At 37.3% G+C, this 21,954-nt stretch overlaps 1 protein-coding gene across 1 annotated transcript; it reads left to right on the plus strand.

The window, feature by feature from the left end:
- Positions 1-14,906: 14,906 nt before the first annotated feature.
- Positions 14,907-20,383, plus strand: LOC111442267 (heparan-alpha-glucosaminide N-acetyltransferase-like). The gene is made up of 13 exons (XM_023079589.1): positions 14,907-15,492; positions 17,349-17,486; positions 17,776-17,857; positions 18,075-18,151; positions 18,260-18,366; positions 18,529-18,652; positions 18,767-18,883; positions 18,976-19,067; positions 19,178-19,244; positions 19,367-19,445; positions 19,528-19,619; positions 19,700-19,843; positions 19,945-20,383. The coding sequence occupies exons 1-13, from the start codon at positions 15,148-15,150 to the stop codon at positions 19,969-19,971; spliced, it is 1,491 nt and encodes a 496-aa protein (XP_022935357.1). The 5' UTR covers positions 14,907-15,147; the 3' UTR covers positions 19,972-20,383.
- Positions 20,384-21,954: the final 1,571 nt, after the last annotated feature.

The following is a 21,954-nucleotide window of genomic DNA, read 5'->3' on the forward strand; positions in this document are numbered from 1 at the left end:
TGTCTACATCCCTTTCCCAGAGAAGTTCACCAAGACAACTAGGGATTCTGTGCTGTAAACCTATCCTTGGGTGGGTGCCTTCCATGGATGATGTTCATATTAGCAAACACCACATTGTCGCATCAGAACTTTATGAGAAAGCGCCTCAACCCAAGACACCGGTCATCACACTTTTGCTATCTAAGACAAATAATAGAAAGGTTAGAGAACATGTACAAACCCCTAGAGGTAAGATTCAGATAATAGGTCTACTCAAAACTTTTAGGCATCTATAGATGCTCAGATAGTAGTAGAGATTGAACCCAAACTTCTTAGAGCCTAGAGTAAAATTGGTAGATACCTACTAGGTTAAGAATTTGACGAGAATCTATGAATAGATTATTTACTAAGTATTTTTATACTCACTCCTTTCACCTTTGTTTTTAAATGTTCGCAGAGGATGATTGTAGGTTTTCGTTCGAGATAGGGAAGCGTTTGAGAGCTGTGTGTCACAATCGCACTCTTGATGGCAGCGGACTTGCAATTGTGCAGCACTCACTTTCCAACGACAAGTGAACTAAGCCAATTCGTTCTTACGTCGCCTACGGCCAAACGACGTATGCTCGAGCCTCTGGCCTCGGTTTAAGAAGAAGGTTTTAGAAAACGAGGGCAGAGAGAGATTTTTGAAAGAGAGATTTTGAAAGATACGTTATATATGCAAGCAAAAGAGTAACAACAACGGCTCACAGTATATAACTATTGATAGGGAGAAGATGACAACTAGTCATATCCCCTATAGTACATTCTGAGGCATTTCAAGTCTGGCAGGCCTAGACATGATTTTTTCGAAACGTCATACTTCCTAGAAATACAAAAGTAAAACACTAGAACATAGAAAGACATAAAGGGTTTGGCTTGTCATGGGCATACGGCTATGGGCAACACGCCTTGGACGAGCATCACCGTGACATCCTCTCCCACCTAATTGGTTGATGTCTCTATTAACCGACTACTTTCAAACCTGACGATGTGGGTGGCAGTGGAGTCCAGATCTTCGGCGCGCTCCCAGTTGGTTTCCTCCGTAGGGAGATTCTTCCATTTGACAAAGAATTCGCGAATCTTCCGTACGGGTCTTTCTATCTTTCTAACCCTGTCGGCTAGGATCTCCTCTATTTCTTTGGTGTCTCTTTGTTTCAGATTGATGCTCGGTCTAGTGATTACATTTCGTTGGTTGTCGTCTGGGTCAAGGTGATAGGGTTTCAAGTTGCTCACATGAATTAGTGGGTGAATTTTCATCCATGTGGGTAGCACAACTCTGTAGGAAGTAGCCCCGATCTTTTTAAGGACTTCAACCAGGTCTTCATATTTTTAAACTAGTCTCTGGTTCTTTCGGCTGCAGATTCTGATATGTTCTAGTCTCAACTTGATGAGGACTTGGTCTCCTGCTCGGAATTGGAGGGGGCGACGCTTCTTGTCTGCTCACTTCTTCCTATGCTTGGAAGCTTTTTCCAAATATGCCCAGGCTATATCTATTGTCTGCTTCCATTATCGGGTGAAATTTTGAGCTTGAGGGTTTTTTCCTGCATAAGAATGATCAATAACATGGGGCCAAGCCGGCCATCGTCCACTTACAATTTCGAAGGGGCTCTTTCCTGTAGACAAACTCGTTTGACAAGTGAAACAGAATTGGGCGACATCTAGCAGTTATATCTAGTTCTTCTGGCGAATGTTGACGAAGTGACGTAAGTATTCTTCGAGCAAGCAGTTGAACCGTTTCGCCTGTCCATCGGTTTGAGGATGATAGCTCGAGGAGATGTTTAAAGTCGTTCCCAAGAAGGCGAATAACTCAGTCAAGAATGTGCCAATGAATCGATCATCCCTATCACTGATGATGCTCGATGGAATGCTCCATAACTGTACAATGTGTTTGAAAAATAGTTGGGATGTTAGTTCAGCTGAGCATAATTTGGGGGTGGGAATGAACGTCGCGTATTTCGAGAATCGGTCTATGACAACCAAGATGGCGTCATATTCCCCGACTTTTGGGATGTGTGTTATGAAGTCCAGAGACACACTTTCCCAAGGCCTTGTTGGCACGGGTAGAGGTTCCAAGAGTCTCGAGACTTTGACTTTCTCGACTTTGTCCTATTGGCAGATGAGGCACGTCTTGGTGTACTGCATGATGTCGTCCCGCATATTTGGCCAGAAATACCCCTTTTTGATTAAGGCATATGTTCGTTGCCACCCAAGGTGTCCGGCCCATAAAGTATCATGACATTCCTGAATGAGCTTGTTCCTCAGTTCTCCTATTCTTGGAACGTATAATCTGTTTTCCTTTGTCATTAGAAAGTTTCCCTCGACCCAAAACTATCGTGTCTTCCCAGCTTTGGTTAGTTCATTGACGGCTTTGGCCGATGGGTCTTTATGTAACTGTTCTTTGATGATGTCGCGCATCGATCCATTGATCTTACTTGAGTGAATATGGGTCAACATACACAGGGCCGCATGTTTGCCCTTCCGACTCAGCGCGTCGGCTGCTTGGTTACTCTTTCCTGCCTTCTGTTCAAATTTGAAGTCGAATTCAACCAACGACTCCTGCCACCGGGCTTGTTTTGCCGTCAATTTCGGTTAATCAAAGAAGTGGCAAATGACGTTGTTATCCGTCTTCACTACGAATTGTGATCCCAAGAGGTACTGTCTCCAGACTCATAGACAATGGACCATGGCCAGTATTTCTTTTTTAGAGATAGTGTACCTCCTTTCAACATCATTGAGATTTCGACTTTCATAAGCGATGAGGTGGCCTTCTTGAATAAGGACACCGCCTAGGGCAAAGTCGGAAGCATCTGTCTCTATTTCAAATGGTTAGTAACATCTACTAATCCGAGGACAGGACCCTTCGTCATGGTTGTCTTCAAGTCTTCAAACGCCATTTGACATTCATTTGACCACGACCAAGGGTGGTCTTTCTTCAAGAGTTCTGTTAATGGGGCGGCTCGTCGTGAAAATCCTTCGACCAACCACATATAGTAATTTGCCAATCCTGGGAAGGATTGCACATCGGATACGGAAGTAGGGATTTTCTACTATTGGATAGCTTCTATCTTATCGCTATCCATACCGATTTGTCCACAACTGATGACATGTCCAAGGAAGTTTATACATGTTTCTACGTAGGCACATTTTTCTTTCTTGACGTACAACTGATTCTGCCGTAGCTTGTCAAACACTAGCTTCAAGTGCACCTTGCGTTCCTCCAAGATTGTGTTGTATATAACTATGTCGTCGAGGTATACTACGACGAACTGATCCAAGTATTCATGAAAAACCTAGTTCATTAACGTGTAAAATGTAGCTGGGGCATTTGTCAAGCCAAAGGGCATTACCAGGAACTCAAAGGTCCCACATCTTGTTACATACATCGTCTTGGGCTCGTCCCCTTCGGCGATATGTACTTGGTAGTACCCTGATCGTAAGTCCAACTTCATGAAGTATTTGGCCTCGTAAAGCTGGTCAAACAAATCGGACATTATCGACAGTGGGTATTTGTTGCGTACCGTCACCTTGTTTAAGGCTCTATAATCTATGCACATATGCAACGTCCCATCCTTCTTTTTCTAAAATAGTACGGGGGCTCCGTAAGGTGCCATTGCCGAGCGGATGAATCCTGCCGTCAACAACTCATCTAGTTGTTTCCTTAATTCGGCTAGTTCAGGGGGAGCCATCCGGTATGCGTTCTTCACTGAGGGTTTAACCCCAGGGAGGAGTTCAATTTCGTGATCAATACCTTGACGGGGTGGTAGTGTTTGTGGTAAGCTCTCTAGCATTATGTCAGCATAACTGTCTAGTACATCCTTGATTTCACTTGGAATAGTTTCCTCAGTGGTCATTTCTTCCATCAAGGGTATAGCTATAAATGTAGGTTCCTCTCGTGCGAGTCTTCTTTTCAATTGCATGGTCGAGATCATTCTAAGATTACTTGGTTGCTTGATGCTTGCAGGTATTACTGTGGGGTTGTGGTCGGTGATCACCAAGCATTTCGCCAGTCGCACTGAGATAACTTTGTGTTCTAGGAGGAAGTTCATCTCAAGTACCACGTCGAAGTCGTCCATGTGAACCACGACAAGGTCCATTTCTCCTGTCCAAGTCCCTAATTTGAAGGGGACTCTTTTGGAGACTCCCACAATAGACAAGGCCTCGGAGTTGACAGCTTTCATTTTTCCAGGGTTCTTTTCTATGGTGAGTCCCAATCTTCGTGCTTCTTGGTCGACGATGAAGTTGTGGGTCGTACCTGAGTCTATCAAGGTGCTCTTACTTGGTCGGGAGTCTATTGTTGCATTTACGAATATGTGCCCTTTCTCTAATTATCTCCTTTGGGTAGACCTTTCATTGGAGGGCTAACAAGAATTTAAGCGCACCCATTTAAGGATTGTCTTGATCTTCCCTCCTGTCTGGCGTAGTCTCGACTCCAGTGTCATTGCTCTCTTGAATGGACACTTAGAGTGCAGTGAGAGAGGCGCGACGAGGATAGCAGGACAATCTATAGGGGCCTTTACACAACAGGCATTGTAAAGATGCCGTTGGGTAGTTCTTTTGAGGGTAAGTTCCTCGAGATGTTCCCGCTTGGTTATTCTAAGGAGGTCTATCTATCCACCCACTTGGTCTGTCGTTAGTTCCGTTTGGCCTATTGGGGCCTTCATTTCGATGACCTGACGGTCTATATGTTGTGCCACCAGTGTTTGGGGCCTGTGTGTTGTTCTTCTTTAGAAACTTACTTCATTCCCAAAGTTTAGGAGTCTCTCGGCGCTGGCGATTGCGGTAGCTAGGTCTTGAACCTTTTTCTCGTGTATTTTTGTTTTGGCCCACCGTTGTAACCCATTTATAAAGAAAAATACCTTGTCTTTCTCTGACTTGCCCCTAATATCTAGCATCAGGGTCGAGAACTGTCTGACATAGTCCCTTATGCTTCCAGTTTGTTTTAGGGTTATTAGTTTTTCCATTTCCATATGTTCTACGTTTTAGGAGAAGAATTGGTCCCTCAACTCTCTCTTGAGGTCTTCCCACGAGTTGATAGTGCACAATCCATTCTCAATGTCTTGTACCTTCGTATGCCACAAAAGTTTTGCATCGTCTATGAGATGCATTGAGGTTACTGTCACTTTTATGTCTTTGGTACAAGTTGTTGTGGCTTTGAAGTACTGTTCGACATCAAAGATGTAGTTCTCCAACTCTTTGGCGTCTCGGTTCCCTTTGAAGGGTCTGGGGTCTTCAAACATCAGTTTGTTGGATCCTGTATGAGTTTGCCCAGCCGTGACGTTCTCCTTGGCTTTTATGGTCACCCCAATTCGGGTGTTCATGTCGGCCATCTTTTCTTGGATGACATCGATCGTTGTTCTGAATTCATCAGCTAATCCATTAAACAAACTCATCATGATATTTTGTACCACGTCGAACTCTTCGCCACGTCCCTCCTTGTGCGTGATAGAGCTATCGGGGCTACCAGAAGGTCTTGAGCTGCTCGTAGGAGCAACTCTTTCTTCGAGCGAGGCCACTCGAAACATTAGTTCTGCGATTGGCAACTCATCCAGGCGGTTGCCCATTGCATCGATTTCTACGACTTTTCCATTCAATTTTGTCACCCGTGCTTCCAGGAAGAGGATGGTGTCAGGGACTTCTTTGAGGAACAGCATTTCCTCCTCTATGAAAGTAAGTCGGTCAGCTTGTGATTTGGGTGTCGACTTTGTCATCGACATAGTTTTGGTCTTTGCTATGTCATGGAGCTAACAAAGCTCTAATACCACTTGTCACAATCGCACTCTTGATGGCAGCGGACTTCCAATTGTGCGACACTCACTTTCCAACGACAAGTGAGCTAAAGCCAATTCGTTCTTACGTCGCCTATGGCCAAACGACGTATGCTCGAGCCTTTGGCCTTGGTTTAAGAAGAAGGTTTTAGAAAACGAAGGCAGAGAGAGATTTTTTAAAAAGAGATTTTGAAAGAGACGTTATATATGCAAGCAAGAGAGTAACAACAACGGCTTACAGTATATAACTATTGGTAGGGAGAAGTTGACAACTAGTCATATCCCCTATAGTACATTCTGAGCCATTTCATGTCTGTCAGGCCTAAACATGATTTTTTCAAACCTCATACTTTCTTTTTTCAAACCTCATACTTTCTAGAAATACAAAAGTAAAACACTAGAACATAGAAAGACATAAAGGGTTTGGCTTGTCATGGGCATGCGGCCATGGGCAACACGCCTTGGACAAGCATGACCGTGATACTGTACAGTCACTAAGGGGTCGTTCCAAAGAGTCATTCTACCTTTGTATTTTTTTTTTTTCTAAATTATACCTCAAACCAACTTTCTCATTTGAACAACATGGATATATAATTAATTTTTGTTTTGTTTTTAATTGTGGTGTTTGTTTTAATTTGATTTAAATTTTATAGTACTCATATCTTTGATTTGATTTTACTTTTTATTTTATTTTGCTTTAGTCTTTGTATTTTTTAGTTACCATCTAAGTTTTGAAGCCTCCAAGTTGTAAATATTTATTTGTTATCCGACTCATTATCTACCATTAGCAAATGTGATCTCTCATGGAAAATTTGGAGGCATTACTTATATGGATAAAAGATTCAAATCTTTACGGACTAAATTAGTTTAAAGTATTTTCTTTACCCAAAGAGTTAATATAAGATAGTGTAGATGACTGAATAATTAGTTAAAGACCATAACCGTATAACACTATCCTGATCTGATTTTCAAGATTTTGAATCTTAGATTACAACCAAATAGATGAAGATAAAAGTAAATAAAAATAAAAAATTCAAATCAGATAAAATTTAAATCAAATTAAGATACCCGGTCAGAATTAAATACAAAATAAATTTCAATTATAATAAGGTGGTGTTCAAATTTATTACAAATGGAGAAATGAGTTTGGAGTACAATTACAACTAGAAATGAAAATGACTCAAAATATGAAGATAAACTAACGCTCAGGAACAACTCCTTCGGTGACCGCAAAACTCTCGAACACTCCTCCACCTCGATCGTTAGCTTGCAAACACCTAAAAAAGAAAAGGAAAAGGGTTGAGTATAAAAATATTTAGTAACCAACCTACTTGTAGACTTTCATTGCATCCTTATCATAGTAGGTATCCACGGACTTTACTTTCGGCTCTAGAAAGTTCGGGCCTAGTCTCTACTACCATACGAGTATATGGGATGCCTCTCATTTCTAAGTAGTACTGCTCATTGACTCACTCTAGGTGTGAAAAAGGTGGTTCAACCTTTTCAATGAATTACTTTTTTTGTTCTTTGACTTAGATAGCTTTTTTGCCTATGTAGTGTGAAATCAGTATTCTAGGTTGAGGCAAATCTCATAAAACTCTCTATCTCTAGTGGAGACAGTTCAATGTATGCTAGCCTGTTCGTCATCCACAGGAGGTTAGGGTGTGAACGCTTCCCACAATACTATATAGTCACCCAAGGTTGAGGGAACCAACCCTCCATGCTTGCCAGCTACTTAGTCAACCTGTGTAGCCCTGCATTCCCCTCTTAAGGCAGGTTTACTATCACGACTCTTCCACAACATTGGGTGACTAGTCGCCTTGGCGTACTATCCAAACCAACGGAGGCCTAGCTCTGCAGTACTATTACTAGAGTGGAAAGGGTAGCGGAGGCTCTAATGCTACCATTAAATTAATAACACCGTACATATTGCTAACAGCCTAGAGGCTACCTATGTCATTCTTAAACTTCGTTGAGGCCCACTAGGTTTTTAAGGACGTTTAGGCAGTTCAAAACTTGTCTCTTGCTTCTAGGATGTCTAAAATAAACTCCTCTTGCTTCTAGGATGTCTAAAATAAACTCCTCGAGCTGATCCACTATCTAGGTGCACATAGGTTTATACCTCTAATCATGCTCATGGTTCTAGGGTGTAGTGTCTATTGGAAACATATTGACCTAGATCGACTCTAGCACTCTAGACTTAGCTTGGTTCTATAACGACCTTGCTTTTAACGCTTATTTATTTCATTTAGTATTTTTTTGTGTCATTTTAAAGATGTTTTCGAACATGTAAGTTCACGGCAGTGTTTTATGATGAAGCTTATGTTTTATGATAAAATTTAAACTCTTATTTCCTCACAAATTGATTCCGTTATGATGACAATAGTGACTATAGATAAGTAGAAATCTCGGGTCGTTATAGGTTCTCTAGTGCATGCTTTGCAAGCGAGATTATCCTATTGATTACCTAGAGCACAACATACATAATTCAAGCATGCATGCTTAGGGAAATATCCTATCAATCATCTAAAGGAATGAAAAATAAGCTAAAACTTTCATGCAAACAAGCAAGAAAGCTCAATGGAGAGATAGCATCCATCAATATCCCCGAACACAGATCACAATAGCTCATCTACTTTTCTAACACAGTGGAAAGCATAATAAATAGCATTTATCACAAACCACATTGTCAAGGCACTTTGGTTATCTCTTACATCTTATATAGTTTGCTTATCCATATTTCCAACCTCATATCCTAGTAATGTATATCCTCTTTCTAACTTTACATAAAATATAAAATAACATAGTTTCTAAAAAATCTCAACTTAAAGGGCATAACTGTAATTTTTTCATAACATACATACAATACATACTCATCTAAAAACGTCCTTTCGAAGTCCTTAACATACAATTTCTAACCACCTAAATGAACGCATGCATGTTAACTTGTCCTAGTGATTCCTACAAGCATTACTTTCCTAAAGTCTATATAGTTACTTATTTAGATGATGTATGCCTTCCCAAACTAGCTTTTCCATGTCTCTGTGGTTTCTCTAGTAGGCTGAAATTTCTAAAATTTCTCTAGAAGGTCAACTGGGCAAGAAAATATGTACTCACATGCTCCCACGTGCAGCCCACGCATGACTATAAACGCGCACCTGGAAGGAGATGCGAGCTTTGCATGCAACACGTGGTGTGTTCCAATTGGCGCACCATAAATTGGATGGGTAACTATTATGGGTTGGTTGGGTCAAGCGATTCGAGTCCAGATGCAAACGGATTGGACATAGTTTTCGAGCTAGCAAGTCGAGTCAGAGCAGATCGCGAGTCTCATGCACTCGGTGCACCTTCGAATCTAGACTAAAGCGGGTGCACATATTTCTTCCCCGCTTCTCTAAAGTTGACGTGTGATCTCACTAGTACCTGACACGTGTGGCCACCGTCGTCAACCCTACGCACGCAATTCTCTAGAATCACATGAATTTCACAATTTTCTTCTATTTCTTTAGAACTATCATAACTTTCACCAAATCAATATATTTTAAGATAAACGAACCTTAAGATCAGTAATTTCATATATTTTTATTTTATATGATAGGTCATAAGTTGGAAAGCCTATCATTTTAGACATTTATTACTTATAATTAATAATTATATATATATTTATAAACAAAAAATGCAAGTGTGTTGTTTGAAAATAAAAATATTATTTTATATTAATATTCTATGATCCTTTCAAATTAGTGGTTCAACTACAATAGGTTCTCATTGGACCGACAGCAAGTAGTTTGAACTTGAAAATTTGAAAATTCAGCTGTGCCCAACTCCAACCCCAACGCGCATCTTCTTACCATTATCAATACAAATTCACACTATATTAAACACGTAGCCACTAAATTTCTTCGCGAATCCGAATCGGAATTGGTGACTTGATGTTACCATCTTTACGCACATTTAATATCATTTTCAAATCATTTTGGTTCGCATTTTTCTAAATTTTAATTTTTAAAAAAATGCATACACATTCAAACATGATTAGAACAATATGTGTCGGGACTATTTTGTATTTGATATATTCCTAATTTTTTTTAATAAGAGAGTGTACAAAAAATAATAATAATAATAACTTTAAGGAGGACACGTGGCAAAAAGGGTAATTGACACATGGCAAAGAAGTGGAAATTAGGGCATCTGAGAAGCGTCAACAACGTGTAGAACTAGGGTTTTGAAATGGGGGTAAGAAGCATAGGGTTCCAAGTTGAAGATGATGGGTAACTGACGTTCTTTCAAGCATATTTGAGTCTTCGCCTTTGACTTTTTATTTTTTTATTTATGGAGTACCGAAAAGTACATTAAATATTTTTAAGCTAATCTAATATTTTGACTACTTCCTGTTTTAGTCATCTTCCGTACAGTGGGATATAGTTTAATTCATATATTTCTCAACTACCAATTTTAGTATTATTGTTGCTTCTACATCTTAAATAATAAAAAAAACGAACCACATGAAGAAGGATCGAGGATTAAACAAGTTGCTTGAATTTGTGAAAACCTTTCTAGGTGGGAGTTGAATTGAATTAATCAAAATTATTTTATTTCAATATGCATTCTTCCCGATGTGATTAGTATTTTAATACTTTAAATTTTAGATGGATGAGATTGGTGTAATTTGTACTAATATTGGAAAGTTTAATTTTTTAAATAGTAGGTGGGAGATATATGTGTAACAACCCTAACACCTTTATAGTTGGTTTTTTGTAGTTGGTTTATAACCAGAGACCTCTATGAGATTCTTAAATCTTTAGTCATGGATTCAATCTTGGTAAAAAAAAATCTTCAATCTCATTCGAACCGATAAAATATTGGTTCAAAACTTTTAGATTGAAGTAAGGACAATGTTGTGAACCTATAAACTAATTAGAAATTCTTAAATCAATTCCATAAAAAAAAAAAAAAAAAAAAACAAACCAATTTGATGGTTATTGATTAGGAGGCGTTTTAAAATAACAACCTCTAAAAATAATCAATTTTAGCTTAAGTGGTTTTTCATAATATTTGTACCTTGTTCTTGTGTGACACAATGCTTCAACTCAATATCATCTCTAGTCAAGTCACGCAAGAAATGAAACCTTACATCACTATGTTTGATACTTTCGTGCATGATTGAATTCTTGGATAGTTTAATGGTAAAATTGTTACCACATAACATAGTGATAATGACTAAGTTTTTCCAATACTCTCCTCATCCAAACCCGTTGGCAAGCACAAGAAGCATCTGCCACAAAACCCTACTTCAGTAGTTGATAAAGTAGCTACACGTTGTTTTTTGGAGGACTTAAACACAACTCCTTTAAGTAAAAACTCATAACAAGAAGTGTTTTTCATATCATCTATATCTCCTGCATAATCACAGTAGTATATGCTATCAACTCTCTATTACCTCTTTTCAATATAGGACTCCCATCCTTGCTACAGTTAGATACATACGAATTCCAATCAATTGTTTGTACATGTTAGCATTAACGGTGGCTTCTTCTTTGTCCATTGTCAGTTTAACCCCATGAACAAGATGATTCTCCGCACTATTACTCTTCTTTATCCAAAACTTCTCCAACACTTGTTTTGCCTGCCTTTTATGATTAATATAAATGCCTTTAGGATTTTGTAAAACCTCTACATCGAGAAAATATTTCATTTTCTTCAAAACTTCATTTGCAAACATGCTCTCATCGTTACCAGTAAAAGTTATCGTCAACATATAGACGAGCAATCAAAATTTTATCTCAATCTCCTATTTGTATGAGTAAGGTATGGTCACAGTTACACCTCTCAAATTGTTCTTTGACAAAATATGTTTCAGTTTGACTACATCATGCACGTGGGTCTAGTTTAAGACCATATAATATCTTCTTCAATTCGTACACCTTGTATTCTTCGCCTTTTTTTTTTTCTCATTATCTTGTGGTTGCTAAAAAAATACGGTTTCATTTAACTCTCCATACAAGAAATCACTTTTCGCGTAAAGCTAATACACGCTCCAACTATTCCGAGCAGCTAAAGCAGTTATCATTCGAATAGTATCTCACCTAACCATAGATGCAAACACCACAGTATAGTCTATACCATGTTGTTGTGCATACACATTTTCCACCAACCTAGCCTTATACACAACTTTGCTATTTTGTTGAGTTTAGTTTTGAAAACCCACTTTACTCCATGCTTCTTCGTTTCTTTGGGCAAATCTCAAATCTCATTTCTTTCCATGGCTTCTATCTCCAAGTACATTACAACTCTCCCTTTTAAACTTGAATAGCTTCTTCAAAGGTAGTCGGATCTGTAGTTGAGGTTAATAGGACTAAATTATTGTGTTCAGCTTCTTCTGAAAATTCTCCTTCGCTCACATTAATCTTTTATCCATAATTGTGCTATTTTGCTCATCCCTTCTGGTGTACTTTCTTCAAATGTCGAAGAATTTGCGTGAGATGACTCACTTGAAGATTCCCTTTCTTCTTCGGTTACCACCTTCTCTTCTGATTCTTCCACTCTTTGGTCACGTTCGCTTCCTTCTATATTACTATCTTCCCATTCAAGGGTATAAAGTCTAGCTTCTTCATTGCTTTTCTCCAAATCTCAACGCTTATTTTTTATAAAAAAATCGCATCTCTGCTTATAACTATCTTATTGGACAATGGATCAAAGAGTCTATATGCTTTAGACTCTTCACTCATCCCTAGGAGCACGCACTGGAAACTTTTATCATCTAACTTCTTTCTGTTGATGTCTAATACATGAATATGACTATGCATAAAAATAACTCGAAAATAATCAACATTAGGTTTTACGTCACTCTAAGCCTCCTTAGGAGTCATATCTTTCAGTACCACTATAGAACTTCTGTTGAGCACATGCACTGTCCAATTTATTGCTTCTTGCCAGAAATTATTTGGAACTTGCTTCTATGATAATCTACTTCTAACCATGTTCATGTTTGTTCTATTCTTGCGCTTAGGTACTCCATTTTGTTGGGGAGTGTACACTGTAGCAAGTTGCCTACTAATACCATTAATTTTGCAAGAAATATTGAACTCGTGAGAGGTGAACTCTCTAACCCTATTTGTGTGCAGACAACGAATAAAATCTTCCGTCTCTTTCTCAACAAGATTTTTATAATTCTTGACGATAGTAAAGACTTTAGATTTTTCAACAAAATATATATATATTCACACTTTGCGGCTATTCATCAATAAAACTTATGAAATGTCTCTTCTTACTATTGGAAGGAGGTTTGATGGGTCCATAAATGTTAACCGGTACCAAATTGTCGCCTTTAGGTTACTCTCCATCAACTTCTCTTTGGAAATGCATCTGTATGTTGCTTTCCTACCATGCAATTAGTGCTTATTTTAGATGATGCGTTATAAATGTCTACATGTACTGATTAGTGCTTATTTGGTGGTCCTAATATCCCTAAAGAAATGATCTAATCTAACAATTTTAATGCTAAAGAAGTCTAATCTTACAATTTCAACCATAAAATATGGTCTAATCTAACCACAGTTATGAACTATAATTAACATCTATATTAAAAAAAATTCAAATTGATCATAGTTTCCTATTATTCCTTTTTTTTTTTTTTTTTCAAAAGGAAACATACTTAATTCATGATTACTACAAAAGGACACCCTGCAACTGTTGCTATATCGACAGCCTTCTTTTCACAAATGCTACTACTTTTTCTACCAAAACATTCATCAGCTCATCTTTTCTCAAGTGGAGGTGTCATTTAAGTGCCTCAAAAGTTAAATGCCAAATAGAAAAAGCTTGTTTATTTAGCTTAATATTCTTCAAATAATTTTTAAAAAAATCATAGACATATAAATAAAATGAAAATATATTCTTTCTTAAAGAGTAACATACGCTTTAGCCACATAAGTTGCGTTTAGATTAAATCTTACACTGATACACGTTTTGTTTATATTATATTTTATCAATAATTGTACGAATAAAAATATGAAAATGATGCTTAAATTAAGTTAGGCTTTGAGATTCTAAAATAATTTAGGTTTTTATTGAATGGGCAAAAGTTTTTAAGTGGAGAGCTTTTTTAAAGAAAATCTCTTAAAATCTATTTTAACAGTTATTAATCCTACTTTTTATGATCAATTTTTTTTAATTAAAAAAATTAAAACACAACGGCATCATAAATATTTGTCATATTTTATAAATATTTAAACAAAATAAAGTTAATTTAAATTTATAAAACATTAATTATTATTTAAAAACGTTATATGAGTTAGCTTTGAATTGAATGAGGTTGCCATCCATAAAACGAAAAAGAAACAAAGATTTGAATGCAAAGGCGTTTAGAGAGGATGAGATGATGAAAAGAAGGTGGCGTATCCACCCCCCGTGGCAGATAAGCCAAGCCAAAAACGGAGGAATGGACAGCCGCCACGTCAACCAACAATACGATGCCCCCTTCACTTTGCACTTCCACCTTAGGGGTCACACCCAATTTTGCCCTCTCACCCAAACCCAACCCTACATATGTGTTCGATCCCAAACCAATATTCTTTTACACGAGTTGGGTTCCGTTCTTGGATTTTATATATTCATAATCATCTTAAAATTAAGATAAGATTGGATCATTAATCCTCGTTCAACTTCTGATTCTCTATCAACCTTTATGATTTGGATTGGGTAAAAATATTTTAAATTGGTTGAATTCACGAGTTATTTGAACACCCAGTAACCGAAATTCATTCTGCGATCGTGTCACGTGCTTTTTGACGGTCCCAACAAAACCACCGATAATTATCATAATCGGATCACTTTTAGTTTTTCCTATTTACTTTTCTATCGTTCCCCTCATTTATGATTCCCATTCCCACGCTTCAAAAATAAATACAGAATCTCCGTCGGAAACCCAACAGCAACTCCTCTTTAATTTCCTAACTTTCATTTTCCCCTTTTTTATCTTTTTTTTTTTTTTTTTAATTATAAAATTCCAGAATAATTTTGAAAAGATTAAAAAGGAAGAAAAAAAAATTACATTAAATTAAAATAAAATAAAATAAAATAAAATAAAAATAATGTTGTGGTTTCTGGGTGGCTTCTGTCTTGCATCCAGTTTGGTTGGAGGTATAAATAAGCAAGAAGGAAGCAGAGGGTCCAATGGAACTAATTCACGCAGACACAAAAGGGGTTGCAGAAGGAAAGCAAAGTATTGTGGGGAAACTGGGAGCCATTCCTTCCCAGCGGGGGAGCTTTTCTCTCCTCTTCCCTTTCCTTTTCCAACTCTACCTCTCTCCATCTCCCTGTTCTTCGCCTTCTTCAAACTCCCCGCTCATTTCCTGTTCTTGGAATGCCAATCCGGAAGGATATGGGGAAGTACGACTCCATCAAACCACTCCATGACTGTGATCTCGCCAATGAGACTGCTGTTCTCATAAATCCAGATTCCCTGACTCTCTTCTCTGTTTCTCACCACTGTAATCACTCTCATGAAGATGTTGAGATGGCTCTTCTTGATTCTCATTCCAGATCTCCTCTTCCTCTTCACAATGCCAATCCCTTAACTCCTCCTGCTTCTTCCAAACTCGATGACGCCCAATTTTCCTCTCCGGCTAGGCCCATTCTCCGATCTTCTCCCCAAGGCCAAGCCCAACGTCTTGCTTCGCTCGATGTATTTCGCGGCATCACTGTTGCGGTAATCATTTTGTTTCATTTCCTTTCTTGCTTTCTTTCTTTCTTTTTCCCCTTATTGCTTTCGTTGTTGAACTTATTGGTTGGATTTTGTTGATGTTCTTCGATTGGATGGAATGATCTTATTTCTTGTTTGTATTATCGGCCATTGAGATTTCTCGTAGCCGATGGACTGGAGGAGAAAGAACATTGGTCTCATTGTGGTCTTGTGTTTTACTATTTTTTTAAAACAAACAAAAATATCAGGATTTGACTTCCAGAATTTTACCGGCCATCGGTGGAGATTGGAAGAAATAATATCTATTTTGACTTTTAAAATTGAAGTTTCTGATTGGGGGAAGAGGGTTTCAGTATTAATTGTAGGTTTTCTGATCCTCGAATCATGAAATGAGTTCCTTCATTTGAGGCGATTTTAGGGGAAGGGATGAAACCTAATTCTGACCATGTTTCCCAATTTTTTGTTTTGGAAATGAATTATTCCCCCATTGGTTTTTCTTCTAAAAAAGAAAAAAGTTCTTACCATAATTTCAAGTTATCCCCTCCCTCTCCTTATTTGTTTTAAATAAAGATATATCATGTTCTTCAATCTATCACCATCCACTTGTCAACTCTTTTGAATAAACAAACGGGATGCTGATCGGTGAAGCATATAGTTTGGTGGTGGCAGAAACAGGAGGGGTCGTTAATTGGGTTTAAAAATTATATTATACCAAACCGCGTGCAATGAAGCAGGCACATTATTTGTGTAGGACATGCATGATGACGCAGCAAGCAAGCTTCATGGTCTTGCTGGTCGTCTTCAATGGCGACCGGTTTAGAACATTGCTTGAAGAAGAAAAAGGAGAAGAACCCTTTAACCCTTCTTTTTCATCTGTTTTCTCTCTGGCTTTGCCCTGAAGAAACCATGAACAAAACACTTCCTTGCGGCAACTTTACTCATTTTATGCACAGATGTTAGACGGATACGCAAAGATCCATTTGCATCTTTTGACCCGTTCCTTTGATGTGATTTTTCACCCGTGTTTATTTAGGTGTAGCTGTTCAGCATAATCTTTCTGGTGCTTTTAATTATTTTAAACAATTTGTTGGCTTCCGATTTGGCAACCTTTCTTTTTATCGGTTAGGTTACTGTCCAACCAAAGTTGCTTTGAGGACTGACATGCTTGGATACTTCACATGTCGCCATGCCCAACCATGGGGCGCTGGATTCAATTTTTGGAGTTCTCTGGAAGGAAATAGTTAGAAAGTTCGCAACTTTAGAGCCAGTAATTCTAATTTACTATATAATTTTGGGGCATGATAGAGAGAACTTTAAATTCTGACCTTTTTTTTCTCATAATTTATTTTAATGCAAGGTCAACCTGACCCATCCCTTGTTTTTTTTTTCTCTTTTCATAAGTTATGCTGCCTCTACACAGAAATCTTCATGTAGTTTGATTGTGGCGAGCATGTTGAAAAGCTCAGGTTCAATAAGTTGACTTTGTTTTAATTATCTATTGAATGAGGTATGGAAATGATCAATGGGAAAGAAAACAAAACAATAATAGTTTCTTGATCTGGTCTACATTACGTGATCAGTGGATTCATACATCTGAATATAAGACGCTTCTTCTTTCTTCTGACAATTGGGTATCAATTATTATGAGCGCATTTTGTTTGGCTTTGATGTTGTATTTAGAAGTGAAGTTTCTATTGTGTAACGTCTCTCAAACGCGTTACGGGGTTAATGACTATTCATTTGGCGTGGAAAATAATGCAATAGCGTTACAGAGACTACAAAAGACTAAACGTTATGTATGATTATTATGTGAACTTAATACAATGTATTAATTGCACCCTTTTATCATTATTTGTTTGCAGCTAATGATAGTGGTGGACTATGGTGGTGGGGTTATGCCTGCAATAAACCATTCACCATGGGATGGGTTAACCCTGGCAGATCTTGTAATGCCATTTTTTCTATTCATTGTTGGAGTTTCGCTTGCCCTTGCTTACAAGGTGATTCTTTATTCATTTGCCCTTTAACTTCCAAGCAATTGAAAACTTCAAAAACACTAATGTCTTTATTTTTAAAATTTGAATTATGTTCTTTTTACTTGGCATGTCATTGCCATTCATTTACTAAACTTGAGAATTTCAAAAATCAAATTTGAATAAGTTCTGTAGGATGTATTATATTCCACTATTCCAACTACTTTTTACCCCAACATTAAGAAGATTATTATTGTTGTTGACCATTTCCCCCACGTGAAGAGTTCGCTTTTATTTTCCCTTTCCCTTTACACAGAAAATTCCAAGCCGAGGCATTGCAACTCAGAAGGCTGTGTTACGGACGTTGAAGCTCTTGTTCTTAGGCCTCTTCCTTCAAGGTAAGTTACGAGAAATGCAATATTTATTCAATGTAAAATGTAATATTTATTCAATGTAAAACTTAGAACGTGTTCTCTCATCCGGAAGGGAATTAATCAAAACTAGTGAACTTTCTAAATTTCAATGCATAGGAGATTGTTTTAAATATTTGAGCGAGTTAGGTACAGTGCATTAATTTGTGAGGTCCATGCTGAAAAAGTAATCTTCTCTGTTCAGGAGGCTTTCTCCATGGCATAAACAATCTAACTTATGGAGTGGATATCCAGCAAATTAGATGGATGGGAATCTTACAGGTAACATTTTTCCTCTACAGTGACGCTGTACCGTTTGTTTCCTCAATTGTTTGCTATTTACTCGTTACTCTTTCCAGTTATTTTATGGTTTTCTTCCCTTCTCTACAGAGAATTGCAATAGCATACTTTCTGGCAGCTGTGTGTGAGATATGGCTAAAGGGAAGTGATTATGTGAATTCAGAAACTGCATTGCGGAGAAAGTATCAATTGCAGCTGTAAGATTCTTGAATGTCTTTTTCTTCTCTTTTTCCTCTTTAAATTTGTATCTCTTCAATCTAACCTTTCGATTTTCATTGGAACAATATTGGGCTTCTTTAACTCATTTTTCATGGTTGTTTTTATATTTATTCTAAATATTGCCAACTTCCTCTCAACAGGGTTGTTGCTGTCATCCTCACTACGTTATATCTTGTCCTGTCATATGGACTGTACGTTCCTGATTGGGAGTATCAAGTTCCAAGTCAATCTACTTCCAATATGGCCTCTCCAAAGATATTTTCTGTGAGCATTGAATCTTTTTAAGTCATATTATTTTCATTGATGGGTTAAGAATACCGGATTAGTTAGTTATAATTGGTTGCTTGAATGGCTCTCTCACTTGATGCCCAATTTCAGGTGAAATGTGGCACACGTGGTGACACTGGACCAGCCTGCAATGCTGTGGGAATGATAGATCGTAAGATATTTGGTATTCAACATCTGTATAAAAGACCTATTTATGCACGGTCTGAGGTGAATATTTGAGGACACTATTGTTTACTCCCTATAGGTTGTGCTTATCCTGATACTTCATTCTTTTCTTTTTTTGTTCTGTCTGTTCTCAGCAATGCAGCATTAATTCACCAGACTATGGTCCATTGCCTCCTAATGCTCCTTCTTGGTGTCAAGCTCCTTTTGATCCCGAAGGAATTTTAAGGTATCCATCTTTATTTTGATTCTATCTATATGCAATAAATTGGAGGCAATGCACAAAATTTACTGCAGTTTCAGTTTGTTATTCTTATCGTATCTCGTTGAATTTTGTAGCACAGTGATGGCTGTCGTGACCTGCTTGGTTGGCTTGCATTACGGGCATATCATTGTACATTTCAAAGTGAGTGAGACACTGCATCGTACATTGTACTTTTGCATACACTCGTGTGTGCATGAGTAAATTCTTTTTCGTCTCTCCTATGTAGAACACAACAATTTCTTATCTATCTTATCAACTTGCAGGATCACCGAGACAGAATGCTTCATTGGATTATTCCTTCTTCTTGTTTAATTGTGTTGGCCCTTGGGTTAGACTTCGTAGGTGAGTGAGATTCGGTCGATTTGATGATATGATAGAAAGATTGAAGGGACAAGGACAAATAGTAACTCAAATTCTCTTGCAGGGATGCATATAAATAAGGTTCTTTATACAGTTAGTTACATGAGTGTCACTACTGGTGCAGCCGGACTTCTCTTTACGGGGATATACTTGATGGTATAAAACAACTTCATTCTCTGATCTATATCATGGTTATCGACAAGCACGGTTAGCGACATTGTGTACGGTTGATGCAGGTTGATGTGTACAGATGGAGGCGCATGAATGTGGTGATGGAGTGGATGGGAAAGCATGCATTGGTGATATATGTTCTGGCTGCCTGTAACGTGCTGCCTGTGGTTCTCCAAGGCTTCTACTCAGGGCAGCCACAGAACAACATCGTAAGTTTGCTTCCCTTAATGAAATGGACTGACACGATCGTATCCACATTACTAGAGTGGTTGATTCTGAGATGTTATATATGTTTTTATTTAATTGGCAGCTGAGACTAATTGGAGTTACAACGTGAAATGGTGTTGTGGTGGAAGTGGCCTCTTGTGAGTCCAAATGCTTCAAAGGTCTGTCCTTTGCAATATATAGACTTGACCACATAGCATCATGATGGTTATGTCCATTGGTGGTTGATTGATATTTTCTATTAAAGAGGAAGGAACAATAAAAAAGAGAGGTATATGCTCGGTAGCTCGATCAAGCACTCGCTCGGCTCATCCCTAATAGAAAAGATGTAGTTTAGTTTTGTGTAAAAATGTGTAGAAGGGGAATTGAATGGGAAGCTATATATTTATTATTTAGTAGGTGATCTGCCTTGACACATCACTACACTGTATTATGAGTTTTTAGAAGATGATAAATGATGATGACCTTTAAATCATTCCTGGGTTTATGCAGGAAAGTTATATATGATATCATGAATGAATGAATGAATGAATGAATTGTGTAGTTTTGTATTGAAGTAGGATGATGGTGATGGTGATGGTGATGGCCTAACAAGATTTCCAGGCTTTTTCAACATAATTTATACATTTGTGAACTGTTTGAGGAATCTGAATCTGAATCTGAATCTGATTCTGATTCTGATTGAATTCAAGAAAGTTGAATTCCAAGGTTGGTTCCTTTTTACCCATTCCATATCTTAGATGCTTTCAATGCTGAAAAATAGCCATTCATGTTGCAAGGGTACCACATTCATTTGATTTGGCTTCTTTTTCTCACTTTTTCTTCTTTACCTAATAAATCCTCTTCTTCCATCCCTTGATTTGCCCCTATGCTACCTAAACCCTCTTTTTCTCACTATCCCTCTCCTCCTCCACCACTCTATTATTTACAATAAAATAGTTGCAACTGGTTGGAGAACCAATTTTAATCACAAACTTTTCATTTTATTAAATTTAGATAAATGTTACCATTTTAATTTTAATCTTTCAAAACTGTTACAATTTTAACCATCTAATAAATTTTAAAACGTTTTTTTTTATACATCCAATGCAATATAAAACATAAGTACTATGTAACTTATAAAAAAGATGAAAAAGACGTCAATTTCTTGAAAATATATATATATATATACACACATATAATTTTGAAAAAAAGTTATGGTTAAAATTATTTTTGTATAAAGCTTATTGAAATTATTGAGTTTGGAAAGATTTTCATCTTTAGCCCATCTATTGTTCTTAAAAAAAAAAAAAAAAAAATATTGATGATGCAAAAGTGTAAGACTAATATTGATTAATCGAATCAATTCTCATAAGGTTTATTCTATTCCGATAAAAGACCCACTTTTAAATTCTATAGTATTGGTTCACCAGAGAAGAAGTCCTTCCATTTTTTTTTTTTGCCGGTCATGGGCAAAGAGGAATCCAAGCACTACATGCTTTAATCCTATAAACTATAAGCCCTTCCATATCTCCCCTAGATTTATTTTCATGAATCATGACTTTTTCGAAAGAAAAAAAATAAAAAATCAACCTTTTCTAATAACTTTAAACTTTAATATTAATATGTATTATATAAAAAATAGAGATTTATGAAATGAAGTATATGCCCGTAGAAAATAAGGAAAGTGGGTACGACCTAGTTTTGATTCTGATTGTGTACTACATCTACAGATATAAAACAAATATAAAAACCTTTTTTTATATATATAGGGGTAATGAAAACCTCTTGAAAAGGAAGATGATGTTGGAGAATAAATTCTGCCATAAAGTGTTACAAAATTGTGTAACAAACATACTCTTAACTTGCTCATCTTCATTCTCATCTAACAAAATCGGATATATTTTACTTCTTGGCCCAGTAGTGTGAGCTTTAAGGGATACTCAAACTCATGCGCAAAACTACTTCGGAATATTTAGTTTTGAAAGTTAATCTCTGGTGACGAGAGTCGCTGTTCACGTTTATAAAGTACTCTAGTTCTAGCGTCCTAATCTTAACTTAGTTCCCTCTACATGCTTGATAAAGGAGATGTTCCTATCGATCACTTAAAGCATGG

This window comes from Cucurbita moschata, unplaced genomic scaffold (assembly GCF_002738365.1).
Source record: "Cucurbita moschata cultivar Rifu unplaced genomic scaffold, Cmos_1.0 Cmo_Scf00004, whole genome shotgun sequence".
NCBI lineage: Eukaryota > Viridiplantae > Streptophyta > Magnoliopsida > Cucurbitales > Cucurbitaceae > Cucurbita > Cucurbita moschata.